Source organism: Pseudophryne corroboree, assembly GCF_028390025.1.
Source record: "Pseudophryne corroboree isolate aPseCor3 chromosome 3 unlocalized genomic scaffold, aPseCor3.hap2 SUPER_3_unloc_7, whole genome shotgun sequence".
In the NCBI taxonomy this organism is placed as follows: Eukaryota; Metazoa; Chordata; class Amphibia; order Anura; family Myobatrachidae; genus Pseudophryne; species Pseudophryne corroboree.
This window is the reverse complement of record NW_026967563.1, coordinates 2539531-2561202: the sequence shown is the minus strand read 5'-3', so window position 1 is coordinate 2561202 and position 21672 is coordinate 2539531. Positions and strand designations below refer to the sequence as shown.

General features: G+C 47.9%; 2 protein-coding genes across 2 annotated transcripts in view; one reads left to right on the top strand and one right to left on the bottom strand.

Annotated features, from left to right (window-relative positions):
- The window catches only part of LOC134984645 (uncharacterized), a 475458-nt gene that overhangs the window by 116580 nt on the left and 337206 nt on the right, over positions 1-21672 (top strand). The gene's annotated exons all lie outside the window — the stretch shown is intronic.
- LOC134984624 (oocyte zinc finger protein XlCOF22-like) overlaps positions 1-21672 on the bottom strand; it is a 59384-nt gene that overhangs the window by 14159 nt on the left and 23553 nt on the right. Inside the window, exons 3-5 of the mRNA XM_063950169.1 lie at positions 14858-14936; positions 14641-14738; positions 13927-14485 (exon numbers count right to left, since the gene is read on the bottom strand). Coding sequence (XP_063806239.1) covers positions 13927-14485; positions 14641-14738; positions 14858-14894 — 694 coding nt within the window. The 5' untranslated portion in view covers positions 14895-14936. The remainder of the gene's footprint in view (positions 1-13926; positions 14486-14640; positions 14739-14857; positions 14937-21672) is intronic.

Sequence of the window (21672 nt, the reverse complement as noted above, 5' to 3'; positions counted from 1 at the left end):
CACTTCCTGTAATAAGCTCAGAGAAACAAATAAAAATTGTAATATCGTAATAAGCCTTACGAATAATAGAATATGAATTAAATTATTTTATTAGGTCTGCCTTCCTTATATTATACCTATTCTCTAGACATGTTTTGAAGTGATTGAAGAAATTAATTGTCACATGTGTCATCAATCCTCCTCATTAAGAAGGGTATATAAACCCTCACTTCCTACTACATGGTATCCTTTGACAAAGCTGCAAATCGTTTGGGGAAGCAGTGAAACGCGTTAGAACCCCCCCATCAGCACCACTCCAGTTCTCCAAGACTGCCACCGTGTGTCTGAACCAGCCCGGAACCCACCAGCAAACCTCCACCTACCCTAACGAGGATAATCACAGCAATCACCATCTAAATGAGGACATCCATTTCCAGCATGGAAGCACCATCATGGAAGCCTTTCCACCTCTAATACGGTGATCGGTAACTATCAAATAACCGAACTGTGTCAATCTGTGAACAAACCTCTGAGGGACTTGTGGACTTACCAGGGCATTTAATCAGGAACAGACACTTATGGTTTAATATGGAGATGAACTGATCTAGGTGCACATCTGTATTTTTACTTATAATCTTGAGGTGTGAATAATATTCATATTTTATTTGTTTTTTAATAAATTGACAAAGAATTTTAATATATATTGTAAAATATTGTTTATTTCAATCACTTCAATTAATAGCGCTGCCCACCCTCCACATTGATTTAGAAGACTGCTCTCGGAGAAATAATATCAGAATAATGGGGGTCATTCCGAGTTGTTCGCTCGTTATTTTTCTTTCGCAACAGGGCGATTAGTCGCTAATGCGCATGCGCAATGTCTGCAGTGCGACTGCGCCAAGTAAATTTGCTATGCAGTTAGGTATTTTACTCACGGCATTACAAGGTTTTTTCTTCGTTCTGGTGATCGCATGTGATTGACAGGAAGTGGGTGTTTCTGGGCGGAAACTGGCTGTTTTATGGGAGTGTGTAAAAAAACGCTACAGTTTCTGGAAAAAACGCAGAAGTGGCCGGAGGAACGGAGGAGTGTCTGTGCGGACGCTGGGTGTGTTTGTGACGTCAAACCAGTAACGACAAGCACTGAACTGATCGCAGATGCCGAGTAAGTCTGGAGCTACTCAGAAACTGCTAAGAAGCGTCTATTCGCAATTTTGCTAATCTTTCGTTCGCAATTTTGATAAGCTAAGATTCACTCCCAGTAGGCGGCGGCTTAGCGTGTGCAAAGCTGCTAAAAGCAGCTTGCGAGCGAACAACTCGGAATGAGGGCCAGTGGGCGTTCCGGATTCTGCTACAAATACTGAGCTTTGTGATTATGCCACGGTTCTCTTTTCAGAAACTTTCACAGAAGGCTTCTGCCACAGACCTTCTTATTGATAGGATCCATAGACTCCCAAAGTCCAAACAGGCCTCTATCCAAACACCGAGGGACACTCTGCTCAGGGTCCACTTTTTTCATATTAAAGAACACATTCTATAGGCTGCTTTGCCTTCCTCATCCACAGCTGAGTGCCTGGATAATCTGTAGATATTTCCGGATATTTCTCCTGTGACGCTGGCCAAAAGGCGTCTATTCCACCCAAGGAAATGTATAATACAAATGGGGCTTTCCTACTAAGCTTATTGTAATGCGAAACTGAGCCCTCACAGTGATACCATCAACCGAGGATTTTAATACCTACCGGTAAATCCTTTTCTTGTAGTCTGTAGGGGATACTGGGATGGTCTTAGTACCATGGGGTATAGATGGGGTCCATTGGAGCCTGGCAATTTAAAACTTCTTCAGAGTGTGCTGGCTCCACCCTTCTATGCCCCTCCTGTAGACTCAGTCCAGGAAAACGGTGCCCGAGGAGACGGACATACTTTGAAAGGCGGAAAAGAGACAGGAAAGTGGTGAGAGAACGAACCAGCACACAACATAACAAGAGGATAGCAACACTAAACACAACTTGAAAATAGGGACAGCAAAAGCAGACCCAAACTACAACACACAAGAACTCTTGCTGGAAAATATCAAAGCACAGAGGCGGGATGCCCAGTATCCCCTATGGACTACGAGAAAGGATTTACCGGTAAGTATTAAAATCCTATTTTCTCTCATGTCCAAGGGGATACTGGGATGGTCTTAGTACCATGGGCAAGTTCCAAAACTCCAAACTGGGTGGAAGAGTGCTGAGACCCCATCAAAACTGATTGACCAAACTGAAGGTCCTCAGTAGCCAAGGTGTTGAACCTTTAAAACTTTACAGCGTGTTCGAATCCAACCAAGTAGCTGCCCAGCATAACTGCAAAGCCAAGACACCCCGGGCAGCCACCTAGGAAGAACCCACTGACCGTGTGGAGTGGGCCTGAACAGACCTCGGAAGCGGCAAAGCTGCCGAAGAGTGAGCCTGTTGGATCATAAGCCTGATCCAACACACAATAGACTACTTCGAAGCAGGACAACCAATCTTTGAAGCATCATAGAGAACAAAAAGCGAGTCTGATTTTCTGAGACGAGCTGGACTCTTGACATAAATCTCCAAAGCCTGAACACCGTCCAAGGACATTGGTGTAACAGACGTGCCAGTGACAACCAGAACCACCATTGGCCAATTGATATGAAATGCTGACACCACCTTAGGCAAGAATGTCTAGCGAGTTTTAAGCAATGCTCTATCCTCATGAAACACCACAGATGGACTCTTACAGAATAAGGCCTCTAATTCCAAAACACGCCTCACTGAGGCCAAGGACAACATGATAGCCTGCCATGTCAAATACTCCATGTCCACCTTGTGTAAATGTTCAATCAAACCGATTGGAGAAAGGCCAGAACCAAATTGAGAACTCATGGCGCTGTGGGAGGAACAAAGGGTGGTCGAATATAAAGGACACCCGTCAAGAACATCTGGACCACTGGGAGAACAGCCAATTGTTCCCTGGAAGAAAAAGACAATGCTGAGATTTGAACTTTTATGGAGCCTAAACATAGGCCCACATCCACAACAGCCTGCAGGAAGTGCAAGAAATGTCCCAGATGAAAATCCATAGCAGAATACTGTTGACCCTCACACCAAGAGACACATTTCTTCCATATGCAATGGTAATGTTTCGATGCGACCATCTGGCCGGTTTGGAGCATAGTCGAGATAACCTTGCCCGGAATCTCTTTCCTGGCAAAAATCCTCCCAATATACTTCCATTGCATCAAACGTAGCCGTGGTAAGTCTGGATAGATGAACGGCCCTTGTGTAAGACGATCATTCTGAATTGGCAGAGGCCAGGGGCCTATAAGTAATAAGGATAGAATGTCTACATACCAGGACCTGCGGTGCCAGTCTGGGGCAATCAGAATTGCCTGAACCCTGTCCCTTTAAGTCCTTTGAGAACTCTTGGAATTAGAGGAACTGGAGGGAACAAGTACACTAACCGGTAAATCCACGGTGTCGCCAGAGCGTCTACTGCTGCGGCCTGTGGATCCCTCATCCCAGAACAGTAACACAGAAACTTCTTGGTGAGCTGAGAAACCAACAAGTTGATTTGCGGGTAGCCCGACCGATTAAATATCTGCTGAAACACTTGCGGGTAGAGGCCCCATTCCCCCAGGTGCAGATCGTGTCTACTGAGGAAGTCTGATCACCAATTGTCTACTCCCGGAATGAATATGGCGGAAATGGCCTTGGGATTCCGCTCCACACAGAGGAGTATCTGTGACACCTCCCTCATTGCAGCTCTGCTCTTTGGACCTCCTTGTTGGTTTATGTACGTCACAGTTGGTGCGTTTTCCGACCATACCTGTATGGCCTAATACTGAAGGAAATAAAGAGGTCAGCAGAAGGGCATTGTAAATCGCCCTGAGTTCCAAAACATTTATCGGAAGGGAAGCCTCTTGATCAGACCACCTTCATTGGAACCGAGCCCCTAGGGTCACTGCACCACAACCATGGAGGCTTGCATCCATTGTCAGCAGAATCCAATGATAAATTCCAAAGTGTAGACCCTCTGGAAGGGAGATCAGCAACCACCACAAGAGGGAAATCCTGGCGTTTGGTGAAAGGCATATCATCTGGCGCATGTGCAGATGTGACCCAGACCATTTTTCCAGCAGATCCAGCTGGAATGGTCATGCATGGAATCTTCCGTACCGAATTGCGTCGTAGGAGGCCATCATCTTTCCCAGTAAGCGTATGCAAAGATGTACCGAAACTTTGTTCAGCTTCAAAATGGAACATACCATTATCTGAATTATCTTTGCCTTGTCCACAGGAAGGAGCACCTTCTGAGAAACCGTGTCCAGTATCATTACCAGGAACTGAAGCCTCTGCGTAGGTTCTAAGTGGGATTTCTGCAGATTGAGAATTCACCCATGATGCCTGAGTAGTCTGTGCTCTGAATATAGCCATTATGAGGAGATCGTCCAGGTATGCAACAATGTTCACTTCCTGCTTGCGGAGTTGTAGCAACATCTCTGTCATCACCCCTGATAACACCCTCTGTGCCGTTGAGAGACCGAAAGGCAAGGCCTGGACCTGGTAGTGACTGTCCTGCAATGCAAACTTGAGGTAAGCCTGAAGAGGTGGCCATATTGGGATGTGAAGATACGCATCCTTAATATCCAGAGAAACCAGGAATTCCCCTTCTTCCATGTCATGCTTGGTTTGAGTTGGGGATCGGACGACTGATAATTGACTGAGGGAGCAGCTATCGGCAAAGGCAGGAAACGAGGTGGCTGAATGTAGTTCTTACTCATGGATTGAAGACTTAGGCCTGAAGATGTAGAGGGGTAGGCAATGAGGACAATGACAAAGAATGATACACTGAAGAAAGAGGAATTCAGTTTTAATGAGACCTCAATCATACACAACGACTAGGAGAGAAGTCTGAGAGAATTCTGAAAGATGGAAGGTTAGTGATTTGTAAATGATGCTGAAGAACATGGAATGAAGAAGTGACTTGTGATTTGTAAGCGATGCTGAAGAGAGGATCGCTGTGAGCACCATCAGCAAACGGAGACCCTCTAGCAGATAGAGGGACCAGTGGTTAAACCACAAGAGCAGGTGGACTGGGAGCAAAGGACTGCAATAACAGAACTGACCACCAGGCGGACACAACAGAGCCAGGATACCAGGGGTTAACCTGGGAGCGCAGGGCATCTTACAGCAGCAAGTAACTTGAAGTACTGGCAACATAGCTAAGCATCAACCCCTTTTTATAAGGGAAGCCTGTACCAGATTGGCTGGACGCGAACTGGGACACCTATTGACTTGGATTGGTCTCCAACATGGTGGCTCCCTGCACAGAGGACACATGTGGAACCAGCACACAGCCACTACCTCTGGCCTCAGCCTCCCAGACGCCGCACTCCAGCAACAGGACACTTGGAAACAGACACCTCCGGCTGCCATGCTCCCCTCCCCAGGACCCGGACCTCGGCCTCCAGACACCTGGCAGCCGCACCAGAGGACCTCGCTGCTGTAGCTCCTATCCATCGCAGCGACACCAGCAGGTTAAGAGGAAGCTAAGAGGAAGGCCGCAGGGACCAGAACCGGTGGTAAGACTCCGGATGCTGACAGTACCCCCCTTTTTAGGGTGGTCTCCGAACACCCATGCTGCTTAGTGGGATTCTTGGCATGAAAGGCACAACTCAGTCTTGGAGCATGAACATCCTCTGCATCCACCCAAGATCTTTCCTCCGGACCATATCCCCTCCAATCTATGAGATACTGGAGATGACCATACCTCTTGTGGAAGTCAAGAAACATGAACCTCGAATTCCTCATTTTGAGCAGCTTCAACCTTGGGAGGTTAAGGGAAAGCTGCCCAAAAATTATTTAGTACAAGAGGCTTTAGCAGAGAAATGTGAAAGGTATTGGGAATCTTCAAATAGGGAGGCAGTTTCACCTTGTAAGAAACAGGATTCAACACTCTTTTCATAGGATACGGACCGATGAATTTTACTTTCTGGTAGGAACTTTGAGTCTGAGGTTTTTGGTGGATATCCAAGCACAATCTCCCACTTTGAGACTAGGAACAGCCCTACGTTTCTGATCCGCATAGGTCTTTTATTTCTGGGAAGTCTTAAGTAGCGCCTTTTGAATTTGTCTCCAAATCTTAGTGAACTGACGAAAAGCGGATTCAGCAGCAGGAACCTCAAGAGGTGGGAGAGGAAGGAACTCGTGGATGAAAACTATAGTTAATTAAGAAAGGAGTGGAATTGGTAGAAGAATGATATAGGTTATTGTATGCAAACTCAGTGTCACGATCCGGGTATCTGGACGCCATTACTTACCCTTCAGATGCCTCCTAAGGCTGGCTCAGCGTTCCAGGACCGGATCCCATCTGTTACACTGATGTCCACATTCCTGCCTCCTCTCCTGTCACTCTGAGACGCGGTCACTGCAACCCTGTTACATCCGGAATGGCGTCTCCCGCGGCCTCCGCCGCTGTTCCTGAGTTTCTACATGCAGAATGTCAGAGTGGTGATTACGTCAGCTGCGGCCTCCACTGTGCCCGCGTGGTTAAATGTGCACTTATCAGTCTGGCGTCTCCTGTCTCCTGTGGCCGGCGCCGCCATTACTGTTTTAATTCCCACATGGATTACAAACCAAACTTCCCTCCAAGTGTCTGCATGGGCGCAGCCATCTTGGATTCTGTCATCTCTTCATTTCCACCAATCTGTTGTTTGCAATGTTAATCTGCATAATTGCCTAGCCAATCCCTTCCTTGCTGCAGATATAAGTAATCTGTGCCTGAGCAAGGAAGGCGTCAGTGTTTTGGTTGTCAAACCTAGTTCCAGTTTGTCTCTCTCCTGTGGTTGTTTTCCAGGTTCAAGCTCCTATCTCCACACTTCCACTTAAGAGACCTGCACCAGCATTCCACCTGCGGTGTAGCCTGACTCTCCTATCTTCTTGGATTCATCTGTTTCCAGCTACAGATCTACCTGCTTTCAGTATCCAGCTTCCAGCAGAGGTCAGCTCTTCTTAAAGTGCCGGTACCCTTTTCTGCAGATTATCATTTATCACCGGCATTATAATTTCACCGCTCCCAAGCTCCAAACATCACTTCATATTTCATCGCTCTCAAGCTACATTTATTATTTAACTGGTTCCAGCCAGTATCCACTCCGTGCCAACATCAGTCTGGTTCCAGCCAGTACCCACAGCAGCCGTTTTATCCATAGCAGCCCAGCTTTTCCTGGAACACCAGCTGGTACGATCCTGGGCCATCTCCATTGCTACAGTCGGGCCTGGTAAGGACTTTCCAACTAGAAGATTATAAGAACTATCTCACACTACCAGAGCCCTGTGGCTCTTGCCACCCTGTAGTACCCAGGAACTGTATTTATCCTCTGCTGATTTTTATGTTTTCTTTTTACTGCTGCTGTGTTACAGAGTTTGTCATAAATAAACATCATTGACTTTTACCCTGGTTGTCGTGGTCACGCCTTCGGGCAGTTCTTCTACATGTTACTTACTAGGGGCCTGATACAACCTCCCAGGTTCCGTTACATCTCAGCCCCTACAACTGAGGCTGCCTCCCGTCAGCTCAGGCCCTCAGTTGTGACACTCAGCAAATGGGAGGTAATCCATCCAGTCTTCCTGAGCAGGGGACATGAACATCCGTAAGAAAGTTTCCAGATCTTGGTCGACTCTTTCAGTCTGTCCGTCAGTCTGGGGATGGTAGGCTGAAGAGAAGTTCAACTTGATTCCTAGGACAGAGCTGAGAGCTTTCCAGAACTTGGCGACGAATTGAGGACCTTGATCAGAAACTAGTTCCTGTGGAAGGCCATGCAAATGAAAATTGTATGAGAAAAACAATTTGGATAGCTGAGGAGCAAAGGGAAGACCAGTGAGGAGTATGAAGTAAGCCATCTTCGAAAATCATTCCACAATGACCCAAATGGTGTTGTGCCCTCTGGAGACTGGCAAATTGGTTATGAAATCCATGGAGATGTGAGTCCAAGGCTTTTGAGGTGTTGGAAGTGGATGAATAAGACCCGAGGGAGATGTTCGTGGACTTTTATGTTGAACACACTTGGAACAGGCAGCTACAAATTCAAAGACATCCGTTGTAAGATGAAGCCACCAGTAGAATCGCTGAATGAACCTGAGAGTCTTAAGACCACCAACATGACCCAAGAAAGATGAAGGGTGAGCCCACGTAAGCAATTTCCTGCAAAATTTTGGTGCTACAAAAGTTCTCGGAGGAGGAGGTAGAGGAACAGTACGAGTTGAAGCACATGAAGCCGGATTCAGAATAAATTGTTTCTCAGAGGAGAGTGAATCATCCGTTTGAAAAGAACGAGAAAGTGCATCTGTTCTTCGATTTAAGGTTCCTAGGTGGTTAAAGACTTTGAAGGAGAACCGAGAGAAGAAGAGAGCCCACCTGGCTTGCCATGGGTTTAAACAATAGGTTTAAGCCATCATAGAAGGACTTAGAGACGGGATGGGAGAAGATTCTGAATGATCAGGACTGGGGCTCAATGTTAGTTGATTAGGAAGAATAAAAGGTCTCAAATCAGTTTGAGAGGTTTCCTGTTGAGGACGAGGTTTAGCTTTCTTATGAGTTGATATTCCAGTTCTGCCCATTCTTCAGCATAACATTATGGAGATCAGAGAACAAGGTCAGGAGGCCAGAAGCGACATAGCAGAAGTATTGAAGTGTGGAAATAGGGAGACATCAGTGAGCATAGACCCACAGTGGCCATCGGTTACAGAAACATTGTGAGGTCAGTTGTTTATGGGTAATAGCAAGAAGATGCCATCCTTGAGCGGTAAAGTAATTTATATGAGCCAGCAACTGGAGCCTGCTACTGTCCTGGACACATGGACTGTTACTGTCCTGATCCGGGTATCTGGATGCCATTACCTGCCGTTCAGGTGTCTTCTGAGACTGGCCCAGCGTTCCAAGTCCGGATCTCATCTGTGTCAACACTCGGCACATCCCTCCTGTCATTCTGAGACACTACCACAGCGGCGCCATGTTTGAATCCAACATGGCGTCTCCCGTCCTCCGCCACCGTTCCTGTGTTATTGCTGCAGGTTCTCAGTATAGTGTATCATGCCTGCCGCGGCCTCTGCTGCCCTCCAAGTGTCTCAGCATATAACTGTCATCTGGTGTCTCCTGTCCTCCGCGGTCGGCGCTGCCATTATCACTATATCTGCACATTTCATTTCAAACCAGTTTTCCCTCCAGGTTCCAGCATGGGCGCAGCCATGTTGGATTTGATCACATGCTCCAATTCCTCCAATCCACCGTCTCTGGAATCTGCATAATTGCCCAGCCAATGCCTGCATTACAGCAGGTATAAGTATCCTGTGTCTGGGCCAGATAGATGTCAGTGCTTTGAATGTCATACCTTGTTCCAGTCTCTCTCTCCTGTGGCTTGTTTCTCCAGGTTCCAGTTCCTGTCTCCAGCATCCACAAAGAGACCCGCACCTGCTTTCCATCCTGCGGTGCAGCCTGACTCTACAGTCCTCCGTGGCTGTCCAGTTTCCAGCTATCTACTATCTGCTTCCAGCAGCCAGCTTTCAACTGATTCCAGTTTCTACAAAACACCGGTGCTGATCCAGCGGATCCTATCTTACCAGCAGTATCCACTACCACCGGTAATCATCTATCAGCTATTCTGTTTCTACGCTCCTTAGCATCTCACATCATCCACTCTGTGTTTCATCACCTGGCTGGTTCCATCCAGCATCCACTCCGTGTCTTACCACCTGGCTGGTTCCATCCAGCTGATACAGCAGCTTACTCAAGTTACAGATTCACCTGTTACAACTACTGGCATGTTCCTCGGCTATCTCCACTACTACAACCAGGCCTGGTAAGGTTTTTCCATCATAGGACTTTAACATCTGTTCTAACCTACCAGTGCTCTGAGATACCTCCTATGGTTACGTGTTCCAGGAACTGTGTTATTTGCCTCTGTCAATTGCTAAACCTTGAATGCTGTTTGTTGCTTCACGGAGTCTGTTAATAAACTTTTATTTTGAATTTTAACTTGGTTGTCATGGTCACACCTTCGGGTAATCATTCTGCACTTACATGTCCAGGGGTCTGATGAAACCTCCCAAGTTTAATTTCATCTCAGCCCCTACAACTGAGGCTTCCTCCCGTCAGCCTAAACCCTCAGTTGTGACAGTTACGCCATAGCTATACTGATGCCCCAAGAGCTCTTATTGGATCTTGCGGGGATTGAGGGGAGCAGGAGGGAAAAAAACAGCAGCAGTCATACAGTATGGAGGATGTAGTCAGCACAGTCTGCCACTAGAAGGAGTTGACAGAGCAGGAGTGGAGGCCAGGCAATAATAATAATAAAAGCAGTTCAGGCGACCACTTACTGCCCAGGTAGGGCCGCAGTGGCAGAAGTCCTTGCAGGAAATCACTGAGGCTGTAGTGAAGGGCACTGATCATGGGCTGGCAGTGTCTGTAGCTCCCAGAGAAGCGGCTGGTTTCAGGAGGGCATGCGGCTATATTGCCAGTTTTCAAGATAGCCACTTCTGGCAGGGAAGCCCAAATCAGAAAAAAACTGGCCGGCTATGGCGGGTGAACCAGGTCAGTAATAAGACAGGAGAGGAGAGGATACTAGGATGCAGTGGCACAGGGTAGCGTATCTGGCTGCATAGGAACCCCACGTGTATGTCCTCTATAATTCACAGCTCTGCCAGATTCCTCCGTAGCACCATGGGTAAGAAGGAGAGGGGGAGATACCGGGACACTGCTGGAGTGATGACAGGCAATTGCTCCGTGTATTCCCCGCTGCCACGACTCAGGGCTTCAATGGACGGAAAGTAGAAGGCAGGCTGCAGGCAGGTGAGCTGACTAACCTGACGCGTCCCTGCTGAGACAACCAATCCCCGTAGTATGCGCCCCATCAGATGCCGGGATAGCAACTCCACTCCATGTCTCCAGCCCTTGGTGAGTAGCAGTGTTACCTCGCTGAGGTCCGGTCCGCGGTGGGATCACTGCACAACTTCAGTCCGCGGCTTCAGATCCGGGTGTAGGCCGCAACCTGCAAAAGCCAAATGAATGGCTCCCCGGCTCCGCAACCTTCACACCAGGGTGTCAAAACACACACAGGGGCAAGAAAGGGCCCGAAAGAGCCCGTAGGACAGCTGCAAAAGGCAGAAAGGACCTATATAAGCAGGAATTCCTTTATCCTGCTTCCTGCTGCCTTTCCAGTCAGGCCACACACCCCGTGACATCATTTATTGATGTTAAAAACAAAAGTAATGTAGATTTTCGCTCCAATCTAAGACCTAAGAATCTACTTTGGGAGCCACCTCCCTTTTTTTTTAAACAGTCCCCAGCTGGACGAGGATAATTGGAATTCCATTTCTTGGAATTCTAACTTCCTACTGGGCGTAACCCAAAATTTCCATCAGCTGTTTTGGGATGTTTAAACACAGTTGCCTTAGTTTTTATAGTTTTTAACACAGGCTCTGCTGCCTCTTCTAAGGATAGAATGGCTTACATAGCACTAATTAGCTCAGATGATATGTCCACGGAGCTGAGACCTTCTGAAGTGCAATGAGTCCTCATCCTCCAACGAATCCTCATCTAAAACATGTGTAGACTGTGAAGATGTTGTATCATGTCTATGTGATTTACTTACCACCAACCTTTCAGCCTGCTTTTTTGAGAGGCTGACAACTCCCTAGGTGTATAAACCTCAGAATGAATGTTGCATGTAAAGGTTAATAGGGAAACCTATCACTGGTATAGGAGCTGGTATAAACTGCTCAGCTATATAGGATAATGTCTGTGCAAAGTAGCCCAAGAAGGTTCACCAGAACCTGTGCCTGCCTCATTGTACATGTGGGTAAGCGTTGTCGCGACCCGGCGGGGAGTTGTTGGAGTGACTCTAAGGTGCGTATAAGATGCTTTATAGAAAGATCACTCAAAAAAAAAAATAGTAATACAATAAAATAAAATAAAAAAACTTATGGCTGCTAAAAAAACAGCAGCCCTCTGATCATGGTCCGGCTCCTGCCGCACCAAAGAACTGATTTGCCTGAGTCAGGAGGCGGGGATATATGGACAGGCCCGTTGCATGCTGGGAGGCCGAATGCTTTGACCGTTTTTTGCAAATCTGCTGTCACGTCATCATATCCCAATGTTATCCTGTGGATAACCTGTGGACCCTGGCAGAGAAAGATATATATATTTAAGAGGATAGAATTTGATCGGTGTTGTTACACTGTTTTGTTGGCAGGTTACTTGATACTTTTGTCCTCATTGGTTACTATAGGTCACGTGGACGGGGTTCTCTCCATGTCCCCGGACATAGCGTGTGTTAGATGACGTCACTTTGATGCGCTGGAGTGCGCGACGGATGGCGACATGGACGATTCCACTGGGTATATTAGGAGAGTGGTTGTATGTCTCTTGTGTTCTGCACCCTGATGAAAATGCCGCGAATAGAGCATTGAAACGTTGGTACACTAAACCTGCCTGGTCTATTTATTCTGAGTGCCGCCTTGTATGGATTCTACATTACGTTACACCAACTGATGCAGCCTGGTTTGGAGGGCACCGGCTATTGAGTCTTTAATATGTTCTTTAGGTTTCTTTTTCAGATGGAACCATGGGTCCTGCACGTGATGCAACTGCCAAAAGGGAGCCATTGGTTTTGTCCGAGACCGGCATTTGTTTGTTGGTGATCCCTTGTAGACAGTGAGTAGTATCCATCTACAGTGGAAGAAGCATGGACACCAAGAATCTCAGCGGCGGAACAGTGGGTGAAGTAGATCATGACAAATCGGGACCACAGGCATTTAGGACCCCTACCAACCACCAATCGTTACAAACGCATCAGGAACTGCACCAACAGTACAATGCCGGACCCAGCCAAACAGTCCCAGATCTGGTGAATTGGAGGGCCACGTGAGATGTGGTGGCAGGTCAGACTGGTGCTCTGAAAACCAATCCAAGCCTTTCAGCCACTGTTCCCGCCGCTGAGAGCATACCTAAAGTTTAACACTAATGTGATAGCTGTTTTTATGGTAATTATTTTGGGCAATAGAGTAGGACCTGCAGTATAGTGGGGTCCCTTGTCGGGAGCTGCAGGCTTAAATGCACTGAGCAATACATGAACTAAAACTCCACTGTTTATTATTGTTAGTTAAAATACTGAGTGTAAGACACATTTATGTATGTAGTAAGGCTACCGGGAGACCTTAGATTGAGCAATATTGGATCTGACCATTACATTCCCTAAAGTCATAACCTCAGAACTGCACAGAGCAGGAACTATTATTCACAAGTAATTAGGAATGTGTTCATCATGAACAAGTCCACAATTACCGTCTGAAGGTTACACAATTATTTCAAGTCTACACAACTGATATTTAAGGCTAAAGCTTTAACAGAAAACACCCCTGAAGAACTCACTATTGATGAAACGCATTGGTGACATGTAATTTGGATTCAGAGTGAATTGGAGTGGATAAGAACAAGCCCGCCCATGCAAGGGTGACAATAAGTGCAAAACGCTTGTCTTATGATTATACAGATATGTACTTGTGATAAGCTTTTAACCTGTTTTACTTGAAGTTCTAGATTCAAATGTATTTTTATACAAATTGTACTTGGTGAGCTCAGGTCTACTGTATAGCAGGAAATATTTCATATTCCACAAAAAACAATACTACTTATATTATATACATACATATATACACATTTATATATAATCACTAATAATAAACTTATGCTTGTTACTTTTAATAACATTATAGTGTTGTGTGTAATAACTCTCTACATGTGATATTTGTCATGGATAGCCTTGTGTTAGAGACACCCAACTGAGAACAGGGCTGATGGCGGAGGAGGGTGTAGGATAAGAGATTGCTGTAGTGACTGAGGAAGGAGAATATGTGACTTCTGTAATAAGTGTTTATTACTCACCTGTGCTGATATCTGTAGGGATCTCCTCCTCCTTACACTGCTGATCACCCCTCACATACGTCTCTTCTTCTGCCTTCATATCAGTCACATATGTCTCTTCTTCTCCCTTTATATCAGTCACATACGTATCTTCTTCTCCCTCTATATCTTCTGCCTTTATATCAGTCACATACGTCTCTTCTTCTCCCTCTGTATCTTCTGCCTTTATATCAGTCACATACGTCTCTTCTCCCTCTATATCTTCTGCCTTTATATCAGTCACATACGTCTCTTCTTCTCCCTCTATATGTTCTGCCTTTATATCAGTCACATACGTCTCTTCTTCTCCCTCTATATCTTCTGCCTTTATATCAGTCACATACGTCTCTTCTTCTCCCGCTATATCTTCTGCCTTTATATCAGTCACATACGTATCTTCTTCTCCCTCTATATCTTCTGCCTTTATATCAGTCACATACGTCTCTTCTTCTCCCGCTATATCTTCTGCCTTTATATCAGTCACATACGTATCTTCCTCTCCCTTTATATCTTCTGTTTTAATATCAGACAGACGTTGCACCTAAAAAACAAAAAACACTATAATGACATTTGCATACAGTCAGATTAAACTGAGGTGAAACAGTATAATATCAGTGTATAAGACACACAGCTCCTCTACAGATCATATAGTGACAGTCACTTTGGTATATTGGGGAGACCCCAAATCCCACCTACCTGATCCTCCTGTGGGATCCTGTGATTCTCCTCTGTACAATCCTGGGAATACAGAGGACGGGGACATCTCTCTGGGGTATCTCTGTTACTGGGCCCATCTGTAGGAGACACACAGTGACTGAGTACAGTGTATATATGTGATTATCAGATGATGTGTGTATAAAGGGGGTCCCCATACCTGCTCTCCCCTGTACAATACATGATAGTCTCCTCTTACCCAGTGATGTGAGGGGCCGGTGATTCTCCGTCATCATGTCCTTGTACAGACCCCTGTGTTCCTCTATATACTCCCCCTCCTGCATGGAGACATAGACAGTGACATCCTGACAGCTTATAGGAACCTGACACACACAGTGATACAATCATCACCCAGACACATCCCCCGGTGTTACTGAATAATGTCCCATTCCCAGCAGTCACCTCTCCAGTCATCACCCAGATACATCCCCTGGTGTTACTGTATAATGCACCATTCCCAGCAGTCACCTCTCCAGTCATCACCCAGACACATCCCCCGGTGTAACCGTATAATGTCCCATTCCCAGCAGTCACCTCTCCAGTCATCACCCAGACACGTCCCCTGGTGTTACTGTATAATGTCCCATTCCCAGCAGTCACCTCTCCAGTCATCACCCAGACACATCCCCTGGTGTTACTGTATAATGTTCCATTCCCAGCATTCACCTCTCCAGTCATCACCCAGATACATCCCCTGGTGTTCATGCATAATGCCCCATTCCCAGCAGTCACCTCTCCAGACATCACCCAGCCACGTCCCCTGGTGTTACAGTATAATGCCCGATTCCCAGCAGTCACCTCTCCAGTAATCACCCAGACACGTCCCCTGGTGTTACTGTATAATGCCCCACTCCCAGCAGTCACCTCTCCAGTCATCACCCAGACACATCCCCTGGTGTTACTGTATAATGCCCCATTCCCAGCAGTCACCTCTCCAGACATCACCCAGCCACGTCCCCTGGTGTTACAGTATAATGCCCGATTCCCAGCAGTCACCTCTCCAGTAATCACCCAGACACGTCCCCTGGTGTTACTGTATAATGCCCCACTCCCAGCAGTCACCTCTCCAGTAATCACCCAGACACGTCCCTTGGTGTTACTGTATAATGTCCCATTCCCAGCAGTCACCTCTCCAGTCATCACCCAAACACATCCAATGGTGTTACTGTATAATGTCCCATTCCCAGCAGTCACCTCTCCAGTCATCACCCAGACACATCCCCCGGTGTTACTGTATAATGTCCCATTCCCAGCAGTCACCTCTCCAGTCATCACCCAGACACATCCCCCGGTATTACTGTATAATGTCCAATTCCCGGCAGTCACCTCTTCAGTCATCACCCAGACACATCCCCTGGTGTTACTGTACAATGTACCATTCCCAGCAGTCACCTCTTCAGTAATCACCCAGACACGTCCCTTGGTGTTACTGTATAATGTCCCATTCCCAGCAGTCACCTCTCCAGTCATCACCCAAACACATCCAATGGTGTTACTGTATAATGTCCCATTCCCAGCAGTCACCTCTCCAGTCATCACCCAGACACATCCCCCGGTGTTACTGTATAATGTCCCATTCCCAGCAGTCACCTCTCCTGTCATCAACCAGACACATCCCCCGGTATTACTGTATAATGTCCAATTCCCGGCAGTCACCTCTTCAGTCATCACCCAGACACATCCCCTGGTGTTACTGTACAATGTACCATTCCCAGCAGTCACCTCTTCAGTCATCACCCAGACACATCCCCTGGTGTTACTGTACAATGTACCATTCCCAGCAGTCACCTCTCCAGTCATCACCCAGACACATCCCCTGGTGTTACTGTATAATGCCCCATTCCCAGCAGTCACCTCTCCAGTCATCACCCAGACACGGCCCCTGGTGTTACTGTATAATGTACCATTCCCAGCAGTCACCTCTCTAGCCATCACCAAGACACATACACTGGTGTTACAGTATAATGCCCGATTCCCAGCAGTCACCTCTCCAGTCATCACCCAGACACTTCCCCTGGTGTTACTGTATAATGCCCCATTCCCAGCAGTCACCTCTCCAGTCATCACCCAGACACTTCCCCTGGTGTTACTGTATAATGTCCCATTCCCAGCAGTCACCTCTCATGTCTTCACCCAGACACAACCCCTGGTGTTACTGTATAATGTCCCATTCCCAGCAGTCACCTCTCCAGTCATCACCCAGACACGTCCCCTGGTGTTACTGTATAATGCCCCATTCCCAGCAGTCACCTCTCCAATCATCACCCAGACACTTCCCCTGGTGTTACTGTATAATGTCCAATTCCCGGCAGTCACCTCTTCAGTCATCCTTAAGACACATCCCCCGGTGATACTGTATAATGCCCCATTCCCAGCAGTCACCTCTCCAGTCATCACCTAGACACATCCCCTGGTGTTACTGTATAATGTCCCAATCCCAGCAGTCACCTCTCCAGTCATCACCCAGACACATCCTGTGGAGTTACTGTATAATGTCCCATTCCCAGCAGTCACCTCTCCAGTCATCACCAGACACATCCCCTGGTGTTACTGTATAATGCCCCATTCCCAGCAGTCACCTCTCCCGTCATCACCTAGACACATCCCCTGGTGTTACTGTATAATGTCCCATTCCCAGCAGTCACCTCTCCAGTCATCACCCAGACACATCCCCTGGTGCTACTGTATAATGCCCCATTCCCAGCAGTCACCTCTCCAGTCATCACCCAGACACATCCCCCCCGGTGTTACTGAATAATGCCCCATTCCCAGCAGTCACCTCTCCAGTCATCACCCAGACACATCCCCCGGTGTTACTGTACAATGTTCCATTCCCAGCAGTCACCACCCAGACACATCTCCTGGTGTTACTGTATAATTCCCCATTCCCAGCAGTCACCTCTCCAGTCATCACCTAGACACATCCCCTGGTGTTACTGTATAATGTCCCATTCCCAGCAGTCACCTCTCCAGTCATCACCCAGACACATCCCCTGGTGTTACTGTATAATGCCCCATTCCCAGCAGTCACCTCTCCAGTCATCACCCAGACACATCCCCCCCGGTGTTACTGAATAATGCCCCATTCCCAGCAGTCACCTCTCATGTCTTCACCCAGACACAACCCCTGGTGTTACTGTATAATGTCCCATTCCCAGCAGTCACCTCTCCAGTCATCACCCAGACACGTCCCCTGGTGTTACTGTATAATGCCCCATTCCCAGCAGTCACCTCTCCAATCATCACCCAGACACTTCCCCTGGTGTTACTGTATAATGTCCAATTCCCGGCAGTCACCTCTCCAGTCATCCTTAAGACACATCCCCCGGTGTTACTGTATAATGCCCCATTCCCAGCAGTCACCTCTCCAGTCATCACCTAGACACATCCCCTGGTGTTACTGTATAATGTCCCAATCCCAGCAGTCACCTCTCCAGTCATCACCCAGACACATCCTGTGGAGTTACTGTATAATGTCCCATTCCCAGCAGTCACCTCTCCAGTCATCACCAGACACATCCCCTGGTGTTACTGTATAATGCCCCATTCCCAGCAGTCACCTCTCCCGTCATCACCTAGACACATCCCCTGGTGTTACTGTATAATGTCCCATTCCCAGCAGTCACCTCTCCAGTCATCACCCAGACACATCCCCTGGTGCTACTGTATAATGCCCCATTCCCAGCAGTCACCTCTCCAGTCATCACCCAGACACATCCCCCCCGGTGTTACTGATTAATGCCCCATTCCCAGCAGTCACCTCTCCAGTCATCACCCAGACACATCCCCCGGTGTTACTGTACAATGTTCCATTCCCAGCAGTCACCACCCAGACACATCTCCTGGTGTTACTGTATAATTCCCCATTCCCAGCAGTCACCTCTCCAGTCATCACCTAGACACATCCCCTGGTGTTACTGTATAATGTCCCATTCCCAGCAGTCACCTCTCCAGTCATCACCCAGACACACCCCCTGGTGTTACTGTATAATGCCCCATTCCCAGCAGTCACCTCTCCAGTCATCACCCAGACACATCCCCCCCGGTGTTACTGAATAATGCCCCATTCCCAGCAGTCACCTCTCCAGTCATCACCAAGACACATCCCCTGGTGTTACTGTACAATGTTCCATTCCCAGCAGTCATCACCCAGACACATCCCTTGGTGTTACTGTATAATGCCCCATTCCCAGCAGTCACCTCTCCAGTCATCACCCAGATACATCCCCTGGTGTTCATGCATAATGCCCCATTCCCAGCAGTCACCTCTCCAGACATCACCCAGCCACGTCCCCTGGTGTTACAGTGTAATGCCCGATTCCCAGCAGTCATCTCTCCAGTAATCACCCAGACACGTCCCCTGGTGTTACTGTATAATGCCCCACTCCCAGCAGTCACCTCTCCAGTCATCACCCAGACACATCCCCTGGTGTTACTGTATAATGCCCCATTCCCAGCAGTCACCTCTCCAGTCATCACCCAGCCACGTCCCCTGGTGTTACAGTATAATGCCCGATTCCCAGCAGTCACCTCTCCAGTAATCACCCAGACACGTCCCCTGGTGTTACTGTATAATGCCCCACTCCCAGCAGTCACCTCTCCAGTAATCACCCAGACACGTCCCTTGGTGTTACTGTATAATGACCCATTCCCAGCAGTCACCTCTCCAGTCATCACCCAAACACATCCAATGGTGTTACTGTATAATGTCCCATTCCCAGCAGTCACCTCTCCAGTCATCACCCAGACACATCCCCCGGTGTTACTGTATAATGTCCCATTCCCAGCAGTCACCTCTCCTGTCATCACCCAGACACATCCCCCGGTATTACTGTATAATGTCCAATTCCCGGCAGTCACCTCTTCAGTCATCACCCAGACACATCCCCTGGTGTTACTGTACAATGTACCATTCCCAGCAGTCACCTCTCCAGTAATCACCCAGACACGTCCCTTGGTGTAACTGTATAATGTCCCATTCCCAGCAGTCACCTCTCCAGTCATCACCCAAACACATCCAATGGTGTTACTGTATAATGTCCCATTCCCAGCAGTCACCTCTCCAGTCATCACCCAGACACATCCCCCGGTGTTACTGTATAATGTCCCATTCCCAGCAGTCACCTCTCCTGTCATCACCCAGACACATCCCCCGGTATTACTGTATAATGTCCAATTCCCGGCATTCCCCTCTTCAGTCATCACCCAGACACATCCCCTGGTGTTACTGTACAATGTACCATTCCCAGCAGTCACCTCTTCAGTCATCACCCAGACACATCCCCTGGTGCTACTGTACAATGTACCATTCCCAGCAGTCACCTCTCCAGTCATCACCCAGACACATCCCCTGGTGTTACTGTATAATGCCCCATTCCCAGCAGTCACCTCTCCAGTCATCACCCAGACACGTCCCCTGGTGTTACTGTATAATGTACCATTCCCAGCAGTCACCTCTCTAGCCATCACCAAGACACATACACTGGTGTTACAGTATAATGCCCGATTCCCAGCAGTCACCTCTCCAGTAATCACCCAGACACATCCCCCGGTGTTACTGTATAATGTCCAATTCCCGGCAGTCACCTCTCCAGTCATCCTTAAGACACATCCCCCGGTGTTACTGTATAATGCCCCATTCCCAGCAGTCACCTCTCCAGTCATCACCTAGACACATCCCCTGGTGTTACTGTATAATGTCCCAATCCCAGCAGTCACCTCTCCAGTCATCACCCAGACACATCCTGTGGAGTTACTGTATAATGTCCTATTCCCAGCAGTCACCTCTCCAGTCATCACCAGACACATCCCCTGGTGTTACTGTATAATGCCCCATTCCCAGCAGTCACCTCTCCAGTCATCACCCAGACACATCCCCTGGTGTTACTGTATAATGCCCCATTCCCAGCAGTCACCTCTCCAGTCATCACCCAGACACATCCCCCCCGGTGTTACTGAATAATGCCCCATTCCCAGCAGTCACCTTTCCAGTCATCACCCAGACACATCCCCCGGTGTTACTGTACAATGTTCCATTCCCAGCAGTCACCACCCAGACACATCTCCTGGTGTTACTGTATAATTTCCCATTCCCAGCAGTCACCTCTCCAGTCATCACCTAGACACATCCCCTGGTGTTACTGTATAATGTCCCATTCCCAGCAGTCACCTCTCCAGTCATCACCCAGACACATCCCCTGGTGTTACTGTATAATGCCCCATTCCCAGCAGTCACCTCTCCAGTCATCACCCAGACACATCCCCTGGTGATACTGTATAATGCCCCATTCCCAGCAGTCACCTCTCCAGTCATCACCCAGACACATCCCCTGGTGTTACTGTATAATGTCCCATTCCCAGCAGTCACCTCTCCAGTCGTCACCCAGACACATCCCCTGGAGTTACTGTATAATGCCCCATTCCCAGCAGTCACCTCTCCAGTCATCACCCAGACACATCCCCTGGTGATACTGTATAATGCCCCATTCCCAGCAGTCACCTCTCCAGTCATCACCCAGACACATCCCCTGGTGATACTGTATAATGCCCCATTCCCAGCAGTCACCTCTCCAGTCATCACCCAGACACATCCCCTGGTGATACTGTATAATGTCCCATTCCCAGCAGTCACCTCTCCAGTCATCACCCAGACACATCCCCTGGTGATACTGTATAATGTCCCATTCCCAGCAGTCACCTCTCCAGTCATCACCCAGACACATCCCCTGGTGTTACTGTATAATGCCCCATTCCAAGCAGTCACCTCTCCAGTCATCACCCAGACACATCCCCTGGTGATACTGTATAATGTCCCATTCCCAGCAGTCACCTCTCCAGTCATCACCCAGACACATCCCCTGGTGATACTGTATAATGCCCCATTCCCAGCAGTCACCTCTCCAGTCATCACCCAGACACATCCCCTGGTGATACTGTATAATGCCCCATTCCCAGCAGTCACCTCTCCAGTCATCACCCAGACACATCCCCTGGAGTTACTGTATAATGCCCCAT